The 21645-nt window shown below is 37.1% G+C and overlaps 1 protein-coding gene across 1 annotated transcript in view; it reads right to left on the bottom strand.

Annotated features, from left to right (window-relative positions):
- The window catches only part of aspg.L (asparaginase L homeolog), a 42740-nt gene that overhangs the window by 10712 nt on the left and 10383 nt on the right, over positions 1–21645 (bottom strand). Inside the window, exons 4-12 of the mRNA XM_018230604.2 lie at positions 18747–18872; positions 17776–17859; positions 16823–16949; positions 13195–13307; positions 12506–12691; positions 7337–7450; positions 4805–4924; positions 3411–3506; positions 1845–2008 (exon numbers count right to left, since the gene is read on the bottom strand). Of these exons, the coding sequence (XP_018086093.1) occupies positions 1845–2008; positions 3411–3506; positions 4805–4924; positions 7337–7450; positions 12506–12691; positions 13195–13307; positions 16823–16949; positions 17776–17859; positions 18747–18872 (1130 nt within the window). The remainder of the gene's footprint in view (positions 1–1844; positions 2009–3410; positions 3507–4804; positions 4925–7336; positions 7451–12505; positions 12692–13194; positions 13308–16822; positions 16950–17775; positions 17860–18746; positions 18873–21645) is intronic.

The raw sequence follows: 21645 nt of genomic DNA, 5'->3' as shown, positions 1-21645 counted from the left end.
AAAGGCAACACCACTAAATAGGCTTAACACCAAGCCACATACATGACCTTAGAACAAAACATGGACAAGCAAAATGGTGCTGAGAAATTGTTCCCTTAGGCCACAGAAAAATGGGGAAATTTAAAGCTTTTCAACACCTTCACATTTTTACACAAGTGACCGAACACTCCAAATTACAACCATATATTTTAAATGGAATAGAGGAGCATTTATGAGCTATAATCAGCCGAGCATTGAGTGCACAGACAATTACTGTGCAAGTAAATAGATGGGCAATTCAGAGAGTTTTGCTGCCTACCAAGTTGGGGACCACACCAGTCCCCTTAGGTTTATGCCATTAAGAGCAGTATGGTCTTTGTAGGTTGTAGTGGCAGACAAGGCCACATGCCGCACATAAACTGAATCATTTTCCATAATTGTTCATAATTGTGTGATGATGAACATATAGCCCTTATATGCTAAATAAATTAAGGCATCCCAGCCCTTTAAATAAAATATAAATTATTATGAAAGGCATTGAGAGCTACTCCTATATAATTAAAATAATTTTCCATTCCTATTGCTTACATATAAATCAGATGTATGAAGAAGCTTTTTAACAGCCCATGGGTGCTGCATTAATGATTGAATAGAATTCTCCATTGAAGGGCCACAGTCATCAATTTTAAGGTTGGTTTCAAAAAACAGCATGCTGCTTAATACAACACAGTTTCTATTTTGTACGACTAGTTTCTGTACTTCTACACATTCAGCCCCCATTAAAAACAAGGAGAGCTGACTGTCAGCATGAGCCGTCTAGATAAATGCTGCATAAAATTTAGGTTGCCAAATATTATACAATGAATTTCTCAAATACATTTCTTGGCATGTCTCAAGCAAGGTGCTCACTGCAGTGTACACAGATCTGTGGTAGCAGGATGCTTCAACTGGAATATTGAATATATGCCTTCCATTCACATACAATGGCAAAAAACGTTGTTATGCCAAGAGGCATATTTCACACATGTTTTATGTTTCCTGTGTTAACCTCTGAATTGTGAATGTTCTACATACCTCTGTATCTGATATAATATTGTTAATTCCTGATCAACCTACTTAAAACTCAGTAACACCCCAACGACAGGCCTTCTAAAAGCAAAAATCTCTCCATGTATCTAGTCCAGAATGACTGCAGTAGAGAACAGGGGCCTGTCTAACAATAGGAGTGGCACTGCTAGATGAATCTAAACAAACTACTGAGAACTACCTTAGGCACTGCCTGGGTGTGGCACACATTGCTCTCTGGTTTTCACATATACAAAATGTCACTTGCTTGCATGTACAACAAAAAGCAACACCTAAAATGTGTGTGTGCTTTTAGAGAGCTAATGTCTGTGTATTACACTTCATTTGTGTAAGAGCTAAAATATAATGCTGTATATAAAAAAAGCTATAATGTGCACAAGCAAAGTTATACATATTCAGTACCATGCAGTGGTGTATCTAGATGTTACTGGGCCCCACAGCAAGTTAATTTTAGGGCCCCCAACATATCCAGAGGTTGTACTGTTTTATCAATAAATGTTTAAATTGCTCATTAACTAGGGCCTCATGGGGCCCCCTATACCTCCTGGCCCCCCCTGCAGCTGCAGGGTCTGCTTCCTCTGTAGTTACGCCCCGGGTGCAATGTAAGCAATTCTGATTGTACAGAGAACAAATGGAGAAAGGTGAGGGCTTTCATAGAATGTGGGTGACAAAAATTCACAGCTGCATGAAGGAAAACAAGCGCAGATGTATTACAGTGTTGGCTGCACATGAAGACTTGTTAAATAGTTTGCGAGAAAAAAATATATCATGATAATTACCTGAATTTCGTAGCATTCATCAATGGTGTGTCACCAAAACGATCTTTAGCATAAACGGTGGATCCGTTATTTAGCAAGTACTGGACAGCAGCATAGTGACCCTCACAGGATGCCACATGCAGGGGAGTCCGACCATCATAATCTTCACTACTCAAGTTCCCACCCTGGTTCATATAAAATGACAATGGCTACTAAGGCACAGATAAAGCATGTCTCACGTGTCGGGTAAAAAGGGGTTATAATAGTGGAACTAAATGCAGAAGAGGAATCCCATTTAATCATAATCCCCCCCCCTTACTTACACACTATTCACCAATACACTATTCTACTGCAGTTTCAAGTCAAGTAGGAGTTTATTACCAGTTGTACAACAGTACGTAGGATACATCCAGTATAGGACACATTTGTGAAAATTACATTTCAATTAGCTACGTTGAAGTTATGTTTTTTTTTACAAAATTGGGCTCTCCAGTTTAAGACTAAGAAAGATGCAACCACTTTTTAAAGGGGTGGTTCACCTTTAAAGTAACTTTTATTATGTTATAGAATGACCAATTCTAAGTAGGGATGCACCGAATCCACTATTTTGGATTTGGCTGAACCCCCGAATCCTTCGCGAAAGATTACAGTATACAAACTGAATACGAACCCTAATTTGCATATGCAAATTAGGGGTGGGAAGTGGAAAGCATTTTATTTACTTCCTTGTTTTCTGACAAAAAGCCACACAATTTCCCTCCCTGCCCCTAATTTGCATATGCAAATTAGGATTTGGATTCGGTTCGGCCGGGCACAATGATTTGAATCTGAATTCTGCTGAAAAAGGCCGAATCCTGGCTGAATCCCGAACCGAATACAGGATTCGGTGCATCCCTAATTCTAAGCAGCTTTTCAATTGGTTTTTATTATTTTTTTTTTATAGTTTTATAGTTATTTGTATTTTTCTTCCCTTTCAAAGGGGCGTCGCTGTCCCCTTCTAAAAAACAAATGCTCTGTAAGGCTACAAATGTATTGTTACTTTTTATTACTGATCCTTCTATTCAGACTCTCCTATTCATATTCCAGTCTCTTATTCAAATCAATGCACAGTTGCTAGGGTAATTTGGGCCATAGTTACCAGATTGCTTAAAATGCAAACTGAAGAGCTGCTGAATAAAAAGCTAAATAACATTAAAAAACATCAATAATAAAAAATGAAAACCAATTGCAAATTATCTCAGCACATCACTCTCTACCTCATACTAAAAGTTATCTCAAAGGTGAACACCCCCTTTAAGCCTCATGAATAGAATGTGTAAAAGAAACGGATCCGCACACACACCGATTAGTGCAAACATCATGTTTGGTGTCTGAATAAAAGGGGATAATCCCCGACTGCACTAATCGGTGTGTGTGCGGATCCGTTTCTTTTACACATTGGTTGCTAAGGGACCCGGCTGGGTCAACGGAAGGAACGCACCACCAGCTTGCAGGATTGGTGAACTACAGGTGTGCAGTAGGATAATTACATTGTCATGAATAGAATGACCATGAAGCATTGGTTTTGCAATGTAAGTAAACTGTTACCATGTCTCTTATTGCTTCCAAAGCATTGATATCACCAGTCGCAGCAGCAGCACAGGCTAAAGATGGCGTAAGGGCATCTCTGACAGCTTCCAGCTCCTGTGACATACAGTAAAACAATGCACTTAGCACTTGGAATTGGCTATACAATACAATTGGGAAGTACAGTACAGGTATGGGATCCGTTATCTGGAAACCCGTTATCCAGAAAGTTCCGAATCACAGAATGAACATCTCATAGACTCCATTATAATCAAATAATCCAAATTTTACAAAATGATTATTTTTATTATTTTCTGTGTAATAATAAAACAGTAGCTTGTACTTGATCCAAACTAAGATATAATTAATCCTTATTAGAAGCAAAACCAGCCTATTGGGTTTATTTAATGTTTACATGATTTTTTAGTAGAATTAAGGTATGAAGATCCAAATTACGGAAAGATCCGTTATCCGGAAAACCCCAGTTCCCGAGCATATTGGATAACAGGTCCCATACCTGTATTAAAATTGATGCCCTTGTGAAAATTAAAATTTGACAATGTAAGAGGACAATTTTAATAGCACGTTCCTTCCATTTCTCAGCACAACTGCCTGTGGAATTAGCCTTTCCATGGCCAAATCATATGTGCCCAACTTGGCTTATTGATCATTCCTTGGGCAGAATGATCCTCATGCAAGTGGCATCATGAGCAGCAGAGACAGACTAAGTTACCAGAGGGTCCTTCTATAGGAATTCCTGTGGTCTTACATTTTAATAAATAGAACCCTAAAACTGGCACCTAGCTCTAACACGTGGAAGGAATTTCATACTGTCACACTCAACGAGCAACAGACTAGGCAGATTTTGCCACCTTCTACAATTAATATCCATTCAACTCCTAACAAAACCATTGATGAATCACTGCTCACTGCACAGACAGTGCCAAAATGGGTCTCCTGGGGTCCATCTGAGAACTTTACACCATCAGCTCACTATAAATATAATATATAATATAAATAGTACCAAAAGTTTTTTATGCAGGATCATGGTGGAAATAAGGAGAAATGGGAACTTACCTAGGCTGGGGCCTGCTATGGTCTGAAACCACTCAGAAATCCTCAAGGCAGCCAGTAAATCCCTTGTTTGCCCAATCTGGTACACCATTAAGTAGGGACCAGAATTCTAATTCTTGGGCAGCTTTACCATTATGCTTATTTTTATATTAGTGTGCTTATTTTTTTTTAAATAAATGAGTGTCCTTATAAATCAGCATTTAAAAAACCATACACAACCCCCAAGTGCTTCAGCATTAACTTTATTGCTGTGTACCCCAATAGAACAGGCGGAGAGTATGAGCTATCTATAATGAATGTGACTAGGAAGGGCTCAACTAATTCATGCTGATGCACAGTACCTCTTTGCAGCTCACGCCTAGAGATTTAGCAACTACTTGGATGAACTTGCTGTCTCGCAGAGAGATCTTGGCTCCTGTGGCGCTTACGGTCATCTCTCCCCGGAGATTCTCAAACAGCATCTGAAGGCGAAACTCACTCGTGAGCACAGATGAGATACATGCAGTGTTTAAAAATCAGTGGTGTGTAAAACAGCAGACAGGCAGAAGCAACAGTAATATGAACATACATGATGGAGAAACATGGCTCATGAACAGACTGGCAACAAATAAAGAAAATGCCATCAAACAGTGAAGACTGACAGATATGAAAGTGTTAATCCTGTTATCTGTCATTTTCACATGGTCAGGATATCAGTAACCAGCTTGCACAGCACAGAGACACACAATGGTTGCTTGTAAGCTTTCTGGTTCTGGATAATGAAGTACTAAAGGGCCCACTAAATAAACATGGATCTGAGTAAGGAAGCCAAGCAAATACGGTACATGCCAATACAAAAATATATTTTTATGCTTTCACAAATGATGAATAAATTAGATATTTTTTGTGCTGCCTAGTGTTAAAATATTAAAACGCAGTCACTGCACATAAAAAAACAAACCCCCAGAAAGAACATGCTCTCCTCGTCTTTTATTAAAGTCAAATTGTAGGGTATGATCATAAAATATGTATGGACAGATATGAAATGCACGCCCACACCCACATAAACCACAATGGCAGTGCAAGATTAAAAAAGCAACCTGATGTTTTTATTAATGAGTTTAAAATTGGAATTTGGAGAGTACAAAACAATTTGATATTGTTGCATCCACACATTGGGGAGATAAATAAGATTTCATATGGTATAATCTCCGGCCTCTGTTGGATACAGTGACTGAAGTTACATAAAACATTATTAGAAGAATTTCAATGAATTTATTATTTATTAAGCCATTTCCTCTGTAGTCCTCTGTAGTCTTTTCCTTACTGCGGTGTTTCTCACGGGAGAAGTTCACAAAACCTATTGCTTTTAAAGGAGATGTTCAACTTTGGAAAGTCTGAACAAAGTAGCAGGACCTTGCAAAACAAACACTTTAAATTAACAAATACATTAGCTAAGCACAAAGATCTTTTCTGGGATATTTTTTTTTTTAAAAGATTGAGCTTAACTAATACCCACTTTGGTAGGACTTTGTAAAAGGTGAACATCCCCTTTAAATAGTCCATAATAATGTCACTTCAATTGCTTTCTGTAATGGAAGATGGAGAACTTACCCCACGGGATGTCCAAGATGGCGACCTCCTGCTCCACCATGCGGTCCTTCCTGGTCGCAATATGACTGCGTCCGAAACGAGTCGCCCCCGGATTGGTCGCCGGCGACGGAATGGACGCCGGCGTCAGAATGTGCGTCGGCGTCAGGACGCTAACGTGAGGACGCCGGCGTCATGACGTCATCGCGTCAAGTTTTGGCGCCAACTTTGGACTATTTATTCCTGACTGCCCTTTTCCTCCTTGCCCAATTATAGGTCTATCTTGCATAGTTCCTGGGTGTGATTTACTGCTTTTTGATTATCTGTGTACCGACTTCTTGCCTGTTTTTCGACTCTGATCCTTGCTGCCTGTATTTGACCATTTGCCTGTTTACGACCATCCTCTTGATAAATCCTTTTGTACCGCGAACTTGGTGTTATTGCCTCCTCCTTGGTCCGCACTACAACGGAGCCTTCGGGCCCTGACACTTTCTAGTTTATTAACTAATAAATTTAACGTTTTATAGTTGAATGTGTTTTGGTTTCCCTATTTTTCCAGATTATTAGATGCTGGTGTAAAAAGGTTAAGAACTAACATCTGTAGCAATAAGTCTTGAAAAAAAGTTGGTACAGAATTATCTCCATATTGGCTTTTACATTTCATGGTCAATTGGTAAAATAAATAAATGCCCCTCTTTCTCTGCCCATGAGTGAAATTTGTGTTTAGGGAGGCTATAACTAGAAGACTTTTATTTGGAGAACATATAATTATATGTAACTATACTGCAATTAATCTCTTATTGAGAAGGTAAGCCTAAATATTTTAATCCTAGTAAATCTGTGCTGCCCCTTGAAACTAACTTTTGTTCTTAACAAACCCTTTCAATGCAACAATTCATATAAAACAAAGCAAGTTTTATATTAAAAGAATAAAATTATTACTATAACTGTTCTTAACCACATACAAGGTTTCTTGAGACTTCGAATCGAAGTCGTAGTATCCTATTCGATGGTCGAAGTATCCAAAAAATTACTTAGAATTTCGGAATGTTTTACTTTGAAAATTCCCTCGAATTCACTTCGACCCTTGATAAATCTGCCCATTAGAGTTCAGTATCCAAATTACCATATTTTGCCATTAGCACAGTCATTCAACATTCAGCGAGCAAAATGTGTGTATCTGTACTGCACCAAAAACAAGTCCTAATAAAAAAGTGCAAGCAGAGGTTCGTAGATGGGTAAAATCTTGGCAGCAAAACATAATAATATAAAGTTAAACAAATAAAAGAAATCTTTCACGTTACCTTTTTTTTCTCTTCTGGAGTGAGGCTGTTTTTCCCTAAAACATAGGAAAGTTTTGCAAGAGCAGCTTCTGGAGTCAAATCACATCCAGGAATGACTCCTACCACAGTCAGAGCCTACAAAGAGAAAAACAGTGTTTTCAGAATCAGCTCAGCCAATGCAAGCCCACTAGTAGAGACAAACACAGTCAATCTTATATATGCATTTACTAAAGGTATCCAGTTGTCAAAATAAGAAGGAGCAACATTTTTCACTAGTTTTTTCTCAGCCTGAATGGAAAAATCAATTTCCTTCTACAGATATGGGATCTGCAAAGCCATTATCCAGAAAGCTCTGAAATACAGCTACGTGTATGGGATCTGTTATCCAGAATGCTCAGGACATAGGGGTTTTGTAGATAAAGGATCTTTCTACCTTAAGTCTACAAGAAAATCATTTCGAACCTTAAATAAACCCAACAGGCTGGTTTTGTTTCCAATAATGATTTATTATATGTTAGTGTGAGTCAAGTACAAGGTACTGTTTTATTATTACATAGAAAATCATTTTTATAAGTGTGGATTTTGGATAATATGGAGTCTATGGGAGAAAGCCTTTCCATAATTCCGAGCTTTCTGGATAACGGATCCCATACCTGTACTGCAATTTCCTTTGATTTCTATTTAAATATTTATTAGTTTTGGGCTGATTGCTCTTTCTCTGTAATAAAAAGACATTACCTAAGGACTAAACTCCACGAGAGATTTTGTAGGATAGTGTTGGATCGACAAATTGCTTCATACAAGTCGGATGTAGTCGGATGTAGTCGTATGGGTCAAAATATAATGGAATTGATACATATATCTGATGTGTAAATTACATGGAAATTTCCATCCAACGTGACACAACTATCAGATGGGAACTGAACAACATTAAGCCTATGACCAAGGATCAGATGTGTCTGAAATGCGTCAGGCGGTTATGTGTCTACCCGTCCTCATGGTCTTTTAATAGCCACAAATAAAATTGGATTTTTAATTTACTTTGTGGTGGTGTGGTCCATTTTCCAGTTTTATGTTACCTAAAATAGCATAAATTCATTGATTTTTCTAAATATTTTACCAGCCTTAGGGCATGGGGCCCCACCTCATCAAAACACCCCTTATTCGGAAAACTCCAGATTATAAGCATAAAACATAATAGAGACAGTCCCGTTAACATGGCAAGTGTTCCATTTCCTTTCTGGCAAACACCAGTCTTGCTTAAACTCAGGGATTCAAAAATAAATCTGCACGCACTCCTGCAACCATGGCCGTGGAGGTTAAAAATGTAACTTTATTCCATGTAGTTAAAAGATATGCGTCCTAACGCGTTTCGTATCAGCAGATACGTAATCCGAACCCGTAGCTTAGGCAAACTTTATTCCATGTAGTTAAAAGATATGCGTCCTAACGCGTTTCGTATCAGCAGATACGTAATCATAGGCACTATGTGCCTATGATTACGTATCTGCTGATACGAAACGCGTTAGGACGCATATCTTTTAACTACATGGAATAAAGTTACATTTTTAACCTCCACGGCCATGGTTGCAGGAGTGCGTGCAGATTTATTTTTGAAGACAGAGTTTGCCTAAGCTACGGGTTCGGGGCACGGCACCCGGACCATTCGGCTAACTTGGTGAGTGTAAAGCTCTTTGGCTGTTTTCTATCATTTAACGATTGGAGTGAAGGGCCTGGGGTCTGGACACCCAGGCCAGATTTTTCTGCTTGGTAAGGATTGCCTAGCGGTCTACATCAACGTAGAAATTTGAGCAACTTGAGCATTACATGCATATATATATATATATATACACAAAAATAAGGGATTTGACCCGCAAAGTTTATAAGTGATTTATAAGTGATTTGCTCTATTGATATATTATAATTAGTCCAAAGGAGATTGGAGCCGGCATCTTCTCTTTTTTGTTTATATAAACTCAGGGATTACAGACATAATTTAGAGCCTGTGTCCTACACGGCAGCATCACATAACCTTTATGTTAAAAGCTTATCAATATGCAGTTGCTGGAATCTATAGATGAGATTAAGTTGATGGCTACAAAGTTATTGTATGGCAAGTCCTATGTATATTAATTAAAACTGCACATAAAAATATGGCTCAATGGGCAGAATAAGAAAAAAATAAAATAAATGTAACTAGGGTGCTGAGAACCCTTTAGGACCATGGTCATTTTTTTATTGCATATATATTCAACAGGTAATAAATAATGTATACATACACCAACTGGGGAAATACATGTTTGGAATCACCAGAACACATTAAGTACATACATATATTTTTCAGAATTCTAAATACATAAAATGCTCTTTCATACAATATGGATTTTTTGATATTCAGTTACATGAAAGAGAAATAATGAAATACAGGTATAGGACTTTTTTTAGGGCTCTTTCCGTAATTTGAATTACCACACCTTAAGGCTACTAGAAAATCATTTAAACATTAAGGGGCAAATTTATCAAGGGTCGAAGTGAAAATTTGAACTTTCAAATTTTTTATGGCTAAAACTGTCAAATTCAACTAGGAAATTGTTAAAATTTGATTCTAATTTTATATTCAAAATTTATCATGCACTAGCCCTTAAAGAACTAGGATTCGACTATTTGCCACCTTAAACCTGCTGTTTTAGCCTATGGAGGACGTCCTTGGATCAATTTGGAGTTGTTTGCAGCCTTTCTTGACGTTCGAGTCTTTTATCATGAAAAAAAACAACTAAAATTTGAGTTTGAATTTTGAGTTTTTTTTTTCTTTTCTTTCTTTAATAAATTGCAGTTGGTTGAATTTTGAGTTCTTTTGATTTTGTATCAGATCAGATACATGTATGGGATCAGTTATCTGGAAACCAGTTATCCAGTGAATTCCAAATAATGAAGTCACCCATAGACTTCATTTTATCCAAATAATACAAAATTTTAAAATGATTAACTTTTTCTCTGTAATAATAAAACAGTAGCCTGTACTTGATCCAAAGTAAGATATAATTAATCCTTATTGGAAGCTAAACCAACCTATTGGATTTATTTAATGTTTACATAATTTTATAGTAGACAAACTATGAAGATCGAAATTAAAGAAAAAAACATTATCCAGAAAACCCAAGTCCTGAGCACAAAATTGGTGACTGATAAAAATATTATCATGGTTATAAAACATAAAGGAAAATGCTTCTCTAGTGGCTTGGCTGTTAAAGAGTATATAAATATCTGATGGGAAATGAAAAGAGAACCTCATGTATATCGCATGCAGTAAAATAGATTTACAGTAAGTAGTGCTAGGATCCGATTTACGAACAAAACAGTCACTTTTTTTTATGACCGAAACGATAAAATAAGCAATTCATATAGACTTGTAGCTGATTTGATTTTGAATTGTTCATTGTACTTCCATACAAACACTTTTAAATCTTGGGGAGAATTTATTTAAAGCTGGTTTAAAAACAGGCATTTGATGGACAAAGGTACAGAAAAACTGACTATATACATAATTTTATTTCCACCAACAGCAAATTTGTATTAATTACCTTTAAATTTGATATAACTCTTGAGCTGCCTGTGGTGTTATGGCAGTTTTATGACTTTAAACCTTATGCCAACATTGGGGTTTGGTCCTGTGTAACTTGTTTAAAGTTTGGGGCTTTTTTGTGCTACAAGTAAGGACAAAGGTTTGTTTTAAAGGTATTGCTAAGCTACTAGGACACGTAAAACTCTGTCTAATGACAGTTCCAATCACTCAGATTCTAATCACTTGGCTGAGAACCAGTACTACAGAGCATTTTGTTGTAGCAACAAAATACATTTTAAAATGTAACACTAGTTACTAGTTCAATAGCTTTACAGACTAGACGACAGTATCACCACAGCAGTCGTAATAACAGGATATTGTAATAATGTATCCCTTGCACTAGTGTGGGTGAACATTTAGGTATTAGTGATAATAACATGGCCTCCAGATTATGTTGTAGACAACTGATTTCAGGTGTGTAAAAATGACAGTACGACAGCCCATCTATAGTCTATTTTCATAGGGTTCAACACAGTATTTTCATAGGGTTCAACACAGTAGGTAATTGAAATTAGAATATTAAAATATTATATTAAAAATATACTTCAATGTATAATTTCCATCATAAAAAATCCATTAACCTCAAATTTACCCATAAAATTAGTTAATTATGCATGTAAATAAATCAGCAAGTAGAAAGTGACATGGTTTAATGGGATTTGTGAGGCATTACATTTGACACATAGGGGCACATTTACTATCGAATCAAATTTCGAAGTTAAAAAACTTCGAAATTCGACCATCGAATTTGATATTTCGATAGTCGAAGTATATTTTCAATTGAAGTACAAATCATTTGATCGCTCGATTAAATTGTTCGAATCAAACGATTTTACAAAAAAATACTTTGACTGCTCAAAACTTAGCCAAACACTCAGAAAGTTTATAGGAGGTCCCCCTTAGGCTAAACAGGTTTAAGGTGGCGAAGTGTCGAAGTTCTTCAAAGAGACAGTACTTCGATTTTCAAATGGTCGAATTTGTTAAGTATTTTCAATTGAAATCGAATTTTGGTCTATTCGATGGTCAAAGTACCCAAAAATTACTTCGAAATTTTAAGTTTTTTAATTCGAAAATTCACTTCGACCTTTAAGAAATGTTCCTAATATTAGGGGGCCCATTTACTAAGTGTGGAGACCAGCAACAAGTGAAAACAGTAGCAATAATGATTAGCAAATTTAAAATGATTAGGACATGCATAGTCTAACGTGTTTCATGCCTGTTGGGGGCACTTACTCATAGGCACCCTTCAAATAAGTGCCCCAACAGGCATGAGATGTGTTTTTACTTTCTGCTGGTCTCCACACTTCAGCAGTCTTTTTGGTAACCCTAAGACTGAGGGTCTATGCAGTGAGACCACATACTATTTTTTGGAGCAGCATTCATATTTGTTTATCTGATTTGACACAATTTAAGGAATCAAAATTTGTCATGTTACTAACCATCATGATATTGTTTCGTTAATTTTAGAACCTTTCTTAAAGAAAGCAGGGGATGGGAATTCACCAACAGCAATAGAACATATATTGTTAGATGAAATTCTTTCAGCTGTGAGTAGTAGAATTACACACCTTTCCAGTTGCATATGAATCAGTGACGGATCCTCGCAAGCATTGGGTACAATTTATAATGGCCACTCCACGCTCTGTAGCCTTCTTAAGCTCTCCAAGCAAATCCAAGCGACAGTCTGGGGCATTGCCAGAACCATATGTTTCAAGCACAATGCCTTCCATAGGGGGCTGCAGAAAAGCCTTCACCTGTTTATAACAAATAATAGCAAAGCAGACAAGCATGACAGAAAGCTATTGTAAATACATTACATTTTGAACACAAAAACTAAAAAGTGATGTATTGTAGTAGAACATTGTGTTTGTGTGCAATGGCAGTTATGTCTTCAAGCAACCAAAAGCACAATCCCCACCCCCCTCCCCGGTTGTGGTTGCTTATAAGAAAAATATTTCTAGTAATGCTTTCACACAGGGGAAGAGACATGGTGGGCAGTGCACAGATTCTATAAAAAGAGAGGCTTTAAGTCCCAGAATCACTTCAATATGGAACAAGGTCATGGAACAAGACACATGTATACCGCTGTGTAATAATAATGAGCATGTTTCCCTTTAACACGAATAAGAAGGGTCTTTTTCTGCAGATAAAAACCCCAAAAGAATCTGAGATGGGAGGAACTATGAGCTCTCAAAATAAAATAGGAATAACAAATATTGAATGAATATTTAGTAGTCTTTAAGATTTAAGAACGTACAGTTGCAGCAGTTATCCCGGGAAATATTCGCAGTAGGCCCACATTTCTGTTCATATCAGTATGGACATGAAATTTCTTGGTGGTATTAGGTCTCCAAACAGTCTCCCAATTAACTGAAAAAAAAAAAAAAGATAAAAAGCTCATTAATACTGGACAGTCATTAGCAGTAGATTTGTGTCCTTCTCAACACTAAGCTTACAGAAGAATCACAATTTTCTTTCTTTGACTGCCATCTACTATTTTATTTTGAATACAGAATATGCAACAACATGAATCTGATTAAACCCGTATTCCTGCAGTGCTCACTGACATTTATGGTTCTAGTTTAATTCAATGAATTTCCATTCAGTGTTTCCTATTTGCAGTATGGATATACAACCTATAAGCTTGTAGTTGCTGGGGGTGGGCTGATAGGAGTTAAACTGCAACATCTGAAGGGCTGCAAGCTGGTCATCATTCTTCTTAATTAAAAAAAGGATTTGTGGGGTGCCAGGAATTTGTTGTACCTCATGGTGAACAGATAAATGGAATATGCTCAGACAGTTTTAGGTTCTTTTGAACAGAAACATCCCAAACCTAATTCATTTTATGGCATGCTGATTGGGAACAGTAACAAATATATGATCAGCCAATAAATTTGCTTAGAGCAGGTTTAGACTTACAAAATTAAATGAACTTTTAAAATGCCACCTCCCTAAGGAGTGGTGGATCCACTCACAGTTATGAAATAAAACAAGACTGGTGGCTTTTAACGTGAGCACTGCACCTACACCATAAACAGCACAAATTGTTTCCCAGTGGCAAGCAGGTCAGACAGCCTTATTACCCTGACAGGACCACTGTCTCTTTACTAATAATAATAATAATAATAATAATAATAATAATAATAAAGCCATTTCAGGAATTCAGTGGAAAACACAGCCCTGTTTCCTGGACAGTAGTGGATGGGAAAAATTACAATCATGGCTATACTTTTAAAAGTAGACATGTACTTGTAAGTATGGACAGATACAATACCACTACTGCCTATTAGTGATGGGCGAATTTCTCCCTTTTCGATTCGCTGGAAAATTCGTGAATTTCCCTCAAAATTTGCAAAATGGCAAAAAATTTGCAAAATTCAAATTTTTGATGCCCGCGCCGATTTGCGTCAATATTGACACTCGGGTTTCGACGTCAATGGGCATCCGAATAGTGTGGATGGTAGTGCATGAGTATAATCTACTACCAGAAGTGGGGCCACAATCATGTGGGTACTTACCTCTGTTTTCTAATATCCCTTTTCATACTTTAGCACTTTAACTGATGGTGCTGTGAGTACACATGATAAATAGTTCACTTGCACCTAAGAAGGTTGAGGTGGGGTTAATAGCACTGATAAATGTGTGAATGCAATCACATGGAGGTTTGACTTATAAAAGAACGCTACACTATATTGTCTTGTTTTTTTCTTTGAGGAATGACCAGCGACACTTTTTGAACTTTGAGTTTTCTATTCATGTTCTATTCATCCCTATGAGATTTTTAGAACCATATTTATAAAACGGTTAGTTCTAGCTTTCACCCTTTTATAAATACAATTCTAAAAATCCCAAAGGAATGAATAGAACATGCGTGAGTTTTATTTATTAAGCTCTAAACTCACATTTTCATAAATCTACCCCCAAGTGTTTTTTCAAAATAGTCAAGATTATTTTTGATCTAGAGTAGATTTTTAGGCTTAAAAAAAAATCATGAATTTTTAGTTTTTTCAAAAATCTCTAATCTTTTGAGATTGGTCATATCCCAACCCTGGAAATAGCCTGTATCCAAAAATACACCATCTAAACCCTGTTAAAGGTTATGTAGAAGTCAATGGCAGAGGCCCCTTGAACCATCTGAATATGTACTTTTGTTCCTAATACACACTAAGGGGCCTACAGGCAGTCCCCGGGTTACGTACGAGATGGGGTCTGTAGGTTTGTCCGTAAGTTTAATTTGTATATAAGTTGAAACATATAAATTTACTTATTAAATTCAACAAGACAGATGTTTGTCTTAAAGGGATACTGTCATGGGAAAAAAAGAGAAGAGGGGGGTGATATCACTCCAACTTGCAGTACAGCAGTAAAGAGTGATTGAAGTTGATCAGAGCACAAGTCACATGACCAGGGGCAGCTGGGAAATTTACAAAATGTCTAGCCTCATGTCGGATTTCAAAATTGAATATAAAAAAATCTGTTTGCTGTTTTGAGAAATTGATTTCAGTGCAGAATTCTGCAAGAGCAGCATTATTAACGGATGCGTTTTGGAAAAAAAAACATGTTTTCCTATGACAGGATCCCTTTAACATAGTATTTATCTTTATCTTTCTGTGCATATGTATTTTTAACTTTCTGTGCATTGCAGTAGACAACACACAGAGGGGATTGGGGCATGAAGTTGATTAAAGCTAAATGCTGATTAAGGCCATGCAAACCACAGTACATTACTGTAATAGCCTCTGTATGTAAGTATGAGTTGTATGAAAGTTTGGTGGACAGGAAGGACCCCCTGTATTTATTAAATCTCAAATTTTTCTGGTCACGTTTTTAAATGGAAAAACCTCAAATTTTAAGGAGGAAAAAAACTTGAATGTTTAGAGATTTATAATACCCCAAAGCTGCTAAAAATCGAGGTAATGTAGATTTCAATGGCAGATGTCCCCGAAGTTGTCTCTTGACATTGTGATCTGCACTGGTTTTGGTCCGATAATCCGATAAATTTTAGTTGTAGTGGTGCGAATTCGAATACAGTCAAGTGTTGTCTGTTAATCGGACAAATCAAATTGACGCACAATTTTGTTGCAACTTTTTTTGCACTGACTTTTTAGAGAAGAATTGTTGATAAAAGTTCAATTTGTGGAAGGGTGTTAAGTCGACTGTTTTTAATAAATAAAATTATGATACATTTGAGTATTAGCAAATAACCCCCTAAAAAATCCAAATGAACACATTTGTTATGAACACCAAAGGTGCATGATTACCGAAAGGACAAAAATTAAAAGTCAGGAATTAGAATGAACTCTAAGAATCTAAGCATTATATTTGCAATTTAGCATTCCCTAATTCTTAATGCTAAATTACTAGGCACTGAAACCTGCTATTAAACAGAGATGGACAATATTTGCCTGGTTTGATGGGTTCTATTTAGGGATGCACCGAATCCACTTTTTTGGATTTGGCCGAACCCCCAAATTCTTTGCTAAAGATTCGGCCGAATACCGAACCGAATACGAACCCTAATTTGCATATGCAAATTAGGGGTGGTAAGGGGAAAACATTTTTACTTCCTTGTTTTGTGACAAAAAGTCACGTGATTTCCCTCCCCACCCCTTATTTACATATGCAAATTAGGATTCGGATTCGATTGGGCTGAGCAGAAGGATTTGGCCGAATCCAAATCCTGCTGTAAAAGGCCAAATCCCAAACCGAATCCTGGAATCGGTGCATACCTAGTTCTATAATCACAAAAAAAAAAACCTTTAATCTTTTTTTAAAATTGTGTATGCATGTTTTCACCAACCCTTTACAGACTAAGCTCTCACAAAAGAGTGAGTGACTCCTGCATGTGGCATAAATTACAGGGATTATATTGTTAGGCTGCTTACTTGTAATGTCAACTTCAGCATTTGCAAGTGGAGGCAAGTTGGGAGATGTGAAAGCATTAAAACTCCCAGCATCCACCTTAGTGACCCTGTTTCCCCTGTAGAGCTTGTGATGAAAATAGAGGCACACCTGTGAAACAAGCAGAGGAACATGTCTGAATGCAAGCCAGGTATTGCAACATTACATATTCAGTTCAATGCACCATAAAACCACTTAATTATGAGAACTGGTAAAGGAAACAAACTGCTTTGTGTATTTCAGTGACAGCAAACAGCAGCTACATCACCTCCGTGTACAAATGGCTAATTTTAGAAATTTATAAAGATATTTTGTTCACTCATTGCATATGGTACACCATAGACCATAGGAAAGCAATATTTTTTGCCACTAGACATAAAAAGGAATACAATTAAACAGAAGTATTGTGTTCATGCTCTTTACATTATAACAACAATGTGCTACTCTGCTGATACCCATGGAGTGAACCTCTGGCTTTGTGACTTATGATTCTGTCATTCAGGAAGCTTACATTTTTGGTGCTCATAGCACCAGTGAAAATGCTCACTAACTATCACAGGTCATTTCACACTGACATCAATTGAAAGGTCTGCAAGTCATTGTATCATGTGAGGTTGATGAGAAGCAATCTGCACTGAGCAGCAGGTATTTAATAGCAGTGATCAAATCAACAGTGATCAAAACGACTTGTGACATACATTATGTGCACATTTATGGCTTCTTGTACCCTCTACCATGTATTCATTCTACCACCGCAAACACAGGCTGGTGGCCCCTTGCTCAGGCGGAGTATTGGTCTCTGGCTAAGAGTGCTATCATTCAAAGGTGTCTCAGGGCAACTTTTAAAGGTTACACAAGCTTTCAGCAAGGACAATGTCCCAATCCCAAGAGCTGTGTTTACATGTTCTTTTTGCATCATCATTAAACATCTACTCACCTCTGGAATAACAAACTGTCCTGCAATCAGCAGAGCTCCAAGCAAATTGTCACGGCCGTCATTTCTCATCTCATAAATAGGTACCTGTTATGACAGCAGAAAATAGAAAAAAAAAAAAGATGCCAACACCTGTTGGTATGACTTTGGAGATATAGGTAAATGCTATCTAAAATCTGAGAGTTAAATGCACTGTTTGGTGGATATCTATCTATAAGAAAATGAAATGCAACTAACTAATGGTGGGAATCAATAACACTCTCTATACGTTCAGCACAATCCTGAATGTTAAGAAAACAGATTATTTAAAGATCAGTACATATAACAGGGTACTGACAGGGGAGGGGTCACTTATTGCTCAGAAACCAAGAGTAACCAGACATCAGTTAAAGGAAAACTATACCCCCAAAAGGAACACTTAAGCAACAGATAGTTTAAATCATATTAAGTGCCATATTAAAGAACCTTACCAAACCGGTCTATATATTTAAGTAAATCTTGTCCTTTTACATCTCTTGCCTTGAACCACCATTTCGTGACTCTATCTGTGCTGCCTCAGAGATCACCTGACCAGAAATACTACAACTCTAACTGTAACAGGAAGAAGTGTGGAAGCAAAAGCCAGATCTCTGTCTGTTAATTGGCTCATGTGACCTAAGAAGTATAGATTGTTTGATTTGTTGTGTGCACAGTGAATCCTATGATCCCAAGGGGCGGCCCTTATTTAAAATGGCAATTTTCTATTTATGATTACCCAATCGCACATACTACTAGAAAAGTATATTATTATGAAAATGGTTTATTTACATGAAGCAGGGTTTTACACATGAGCTTTTTTATGCAATATCTTTTTATAACGACCTACATTGTTTGGGGGGTATAGTTTTCCTTTAACATTTAATGGTCTAGTGCAGTTAGAAAAACTAAATATCTGAAGGATTGCTATGAGGGAAAGTCATATACATTTAGCTTACCTGAGATCCAGTCAAGACAATGGTTTTCCCCAGATTTTCACACATAAAGGAAAGTGCAGATGCTGTATAGGCCATAGTATCAGTACCATGTAGCACCACAAACCCATCATATTGCTCGTAGTATTTCTGTAAGAGATTGTTTGACAGTTACAACCAGAGATTAAGAGTCAACATTTTCACTAGAGAGTATAGGAGAAGACACATGCCTGAGCATTGGTTGACAAGCTTTCTTGTAAGGTCTACTTGAAGAATCTCTTGTGACACACTGTAAATTACGAAATTTGCAATAAGGGTCACGGGCCTGTGATGTAAATGGCCCTTCATTAACTGGGTTTAAATCATTTATGGAGTATATGCTATTTCTATTGTACAGTCTATTATGGGTATGAAGATCTGTAATTTGTTCGGATCAAGTACAAGGTACTGTTTTATAATTACAGAGAAAAAGGAAATCGTTTTTCCAAATGTTAATTATTTGACTAAAATGGAGTCTATGGGAGATGGCCTAACCGTAATTCTTAACTTACTGGATAACGGGTTTCTTTATAACAGATTTCATTCCTTAATTACAATTATTTTGCAAGGTGACACAAAGTGAATGGCATTTTATGACACCCATGCTTCTCTTTCACCTTACAGACTTACAGCAAACTGATTTTTTAAAATTTAATTTTGAATTCTGACATGGGGCGAGATATATTGTCAGTTTTCCAGGTGCCTCCAATCATGTGACTTGTGCTCTGATAAACTTCAGTCACTCTTTACTCCAAGTTGGAGTCATATCATCCCCCTCCCTTCCCCACCAACAGTCCATCAGCAGAACAATGGGAGGGTAACCAGATAACAGCTGCCTAACACAAGATAACAGCTCCCTGGTAGATTCAAGAACAACACTCAATAGTAGGAATAGGAGAATCCAGGATTCGGTTCGGGATTCGGTTGAATCTTTCGCAAAGGATTCGGGGGTTCTGCCAAATCCAAAATAGTGGATTCAGTGCATCTCTAGTCAGAAAACCATAAATAGTGCAGCACTGGCTCTTTCTGAAAGCACATGACCAGGCAAAATGACCTGAGATGGCTGCCTACACACCAATATTACAAGTAAAAAATATACTTGTTGGTTCAGGAATGAAATTTTACATGGTAGAGTGAATTGGTTGCAGTGTAACCAGTGTAAATTAGAAATAAAAACTACACCATAAAAAACATGAATCCCTTTAAACAAAAAAATGTTGTTGTAAAATACCATACATAGAACTGTCTAAATACTATTCTGCTGCCACACCCCCACTACAGATGGAGGTCCAGCCACAGGCTATATAGATCCATGAATACCAAAAGAAACTGTGTAACAGTCAAACCAACTTAATCTCTTGCAAAAAAAAATGTGCTATGTCATGTATATAAGAATAATGACAATGGAGGCAAGACAGAATAATTTCTAGGAACAATCTTTCTACCTAGTGGACAAGATAGGTACTTGTGAAATTAGCCTTTAAAGTAATATTATGACCTAAACTGTTTTTTTTTTTACTAAATTAATAATGAATTAACTATCTAGTGGCTATGGTACAATTAACTTTGCAAACAGGCAGTGGACGAATAAGAGACTGTAAGGTAAATAGAAGAGAATCTTCAGAGGGCCTCTGGTCGGCCATGTTTAGTAGTAGGATGCCTACTCATAAGGAGTGCTTCCCTTGTCATTCTCAATATGCACATGCATGCAAAAGCTCTGCCACTTTTCTCAGTGCTACAATATCGCTGCCCACATCAAGAGCTCCCTATCGATGCGGGTTGTCTAGTACTCGGGGGGCATGTAAAGATAAAAAACAGAAAAACTATTTTCCCACAACCAGAGTGCAGGCTCTATTGCCCCACACCTCTGATACTCTGATGGCAGAAATATTTTTAGGGTGATAGGTGCCCTTTAAAGGGCAACTTCTATCGTATGCAAACCACAAAATGATCCTTCTCTGTTCTACTTCATTTCATGTGGGTAATAGAAAAGGCACTAATTCACCAAACTATTTCAAATAAAACACCCCCCCCTTTATATTGTTTTCAAACCTTGCATTTTCTGTCCTGTAAAGCAGATGTAGCAAGGCTCACATCCCATGTCACCAGAACACCAACTTTTTTCCAGCCCACCTTGATCTCACTGACCTCTAAATTAACCTTAAATTTGCCCCTAGAAACAGGAATGAGGCCTCTGTGCTATGCATGTATGTATTATCAATGCAACTATGAAACCAAATTACTTGGGTCATTCCCCCTAACACACGAGTGCCCTCTGCTGTCTATAAAATATATATACAACTTAATGGCACCTACAGACTACAATGAAGACTACAAGCACATGAGATCATTATTCTAGACAAACAGATTTTTGCTTAGATTGCTACCATTTGAGAATAATTTCCAAAAACACTGTATCTATGGTTCACAATTTTTCTGGCTAAATTCTGGCCTTCCTATAGTTTTGTTTCCTTTTCCCTTATTAATAACATTGTCATCAAGCATAATTTTTACTGGCTAGGTGGAAACCCTAATTGCATCTGTGCTGGTGCAAGACATAGACTTTGTACAAACAAAACTGTTGCCTTGCAGACTATTTATGACAGGCCAAATTGGCAAAAATGTTAGTTTTATTGTATTAGCTATCCAGTTTACAGAGTAAGACCAGACACGGAGAATTGCTCTGTAACTGCTGGAATTCTGAAATAGTTCCAGAACTGCAGTTTTTTGGTTTTTCTTAAATGTTTTGAGAGCATAACCCTGAAAAACGCTGTTATGAACGCAAGAACAAAAATTAGATTTTAATTTTTCCTATTCAGCACTGCAAGCATTTTACCATATATCCAGCAGTAAACAGAAGCCAAGAGCCAAGGCATTCTTGCCA

The sequence above is a fragment of the Xenopus laevis genome, chromosome 8L (genome assembly GCF_017654675.1).
Source record: "Xenopus laevis strain J_2021 chromosome 8L, Xenopus_laevis_v10.1, whole genome shotgun sequence".
NCBI classification, from domain to species: domain Eukaryota; kingdom Metazoa; phylum Chordata; class Amphibia; order Anura; family Pipidae; genus Xenopus; species Xenopus laevis.
Note: the sequence above shows the minus strand (reverse complement) of the source record. Positions and strands in the feature narration are given on the sequence as shown.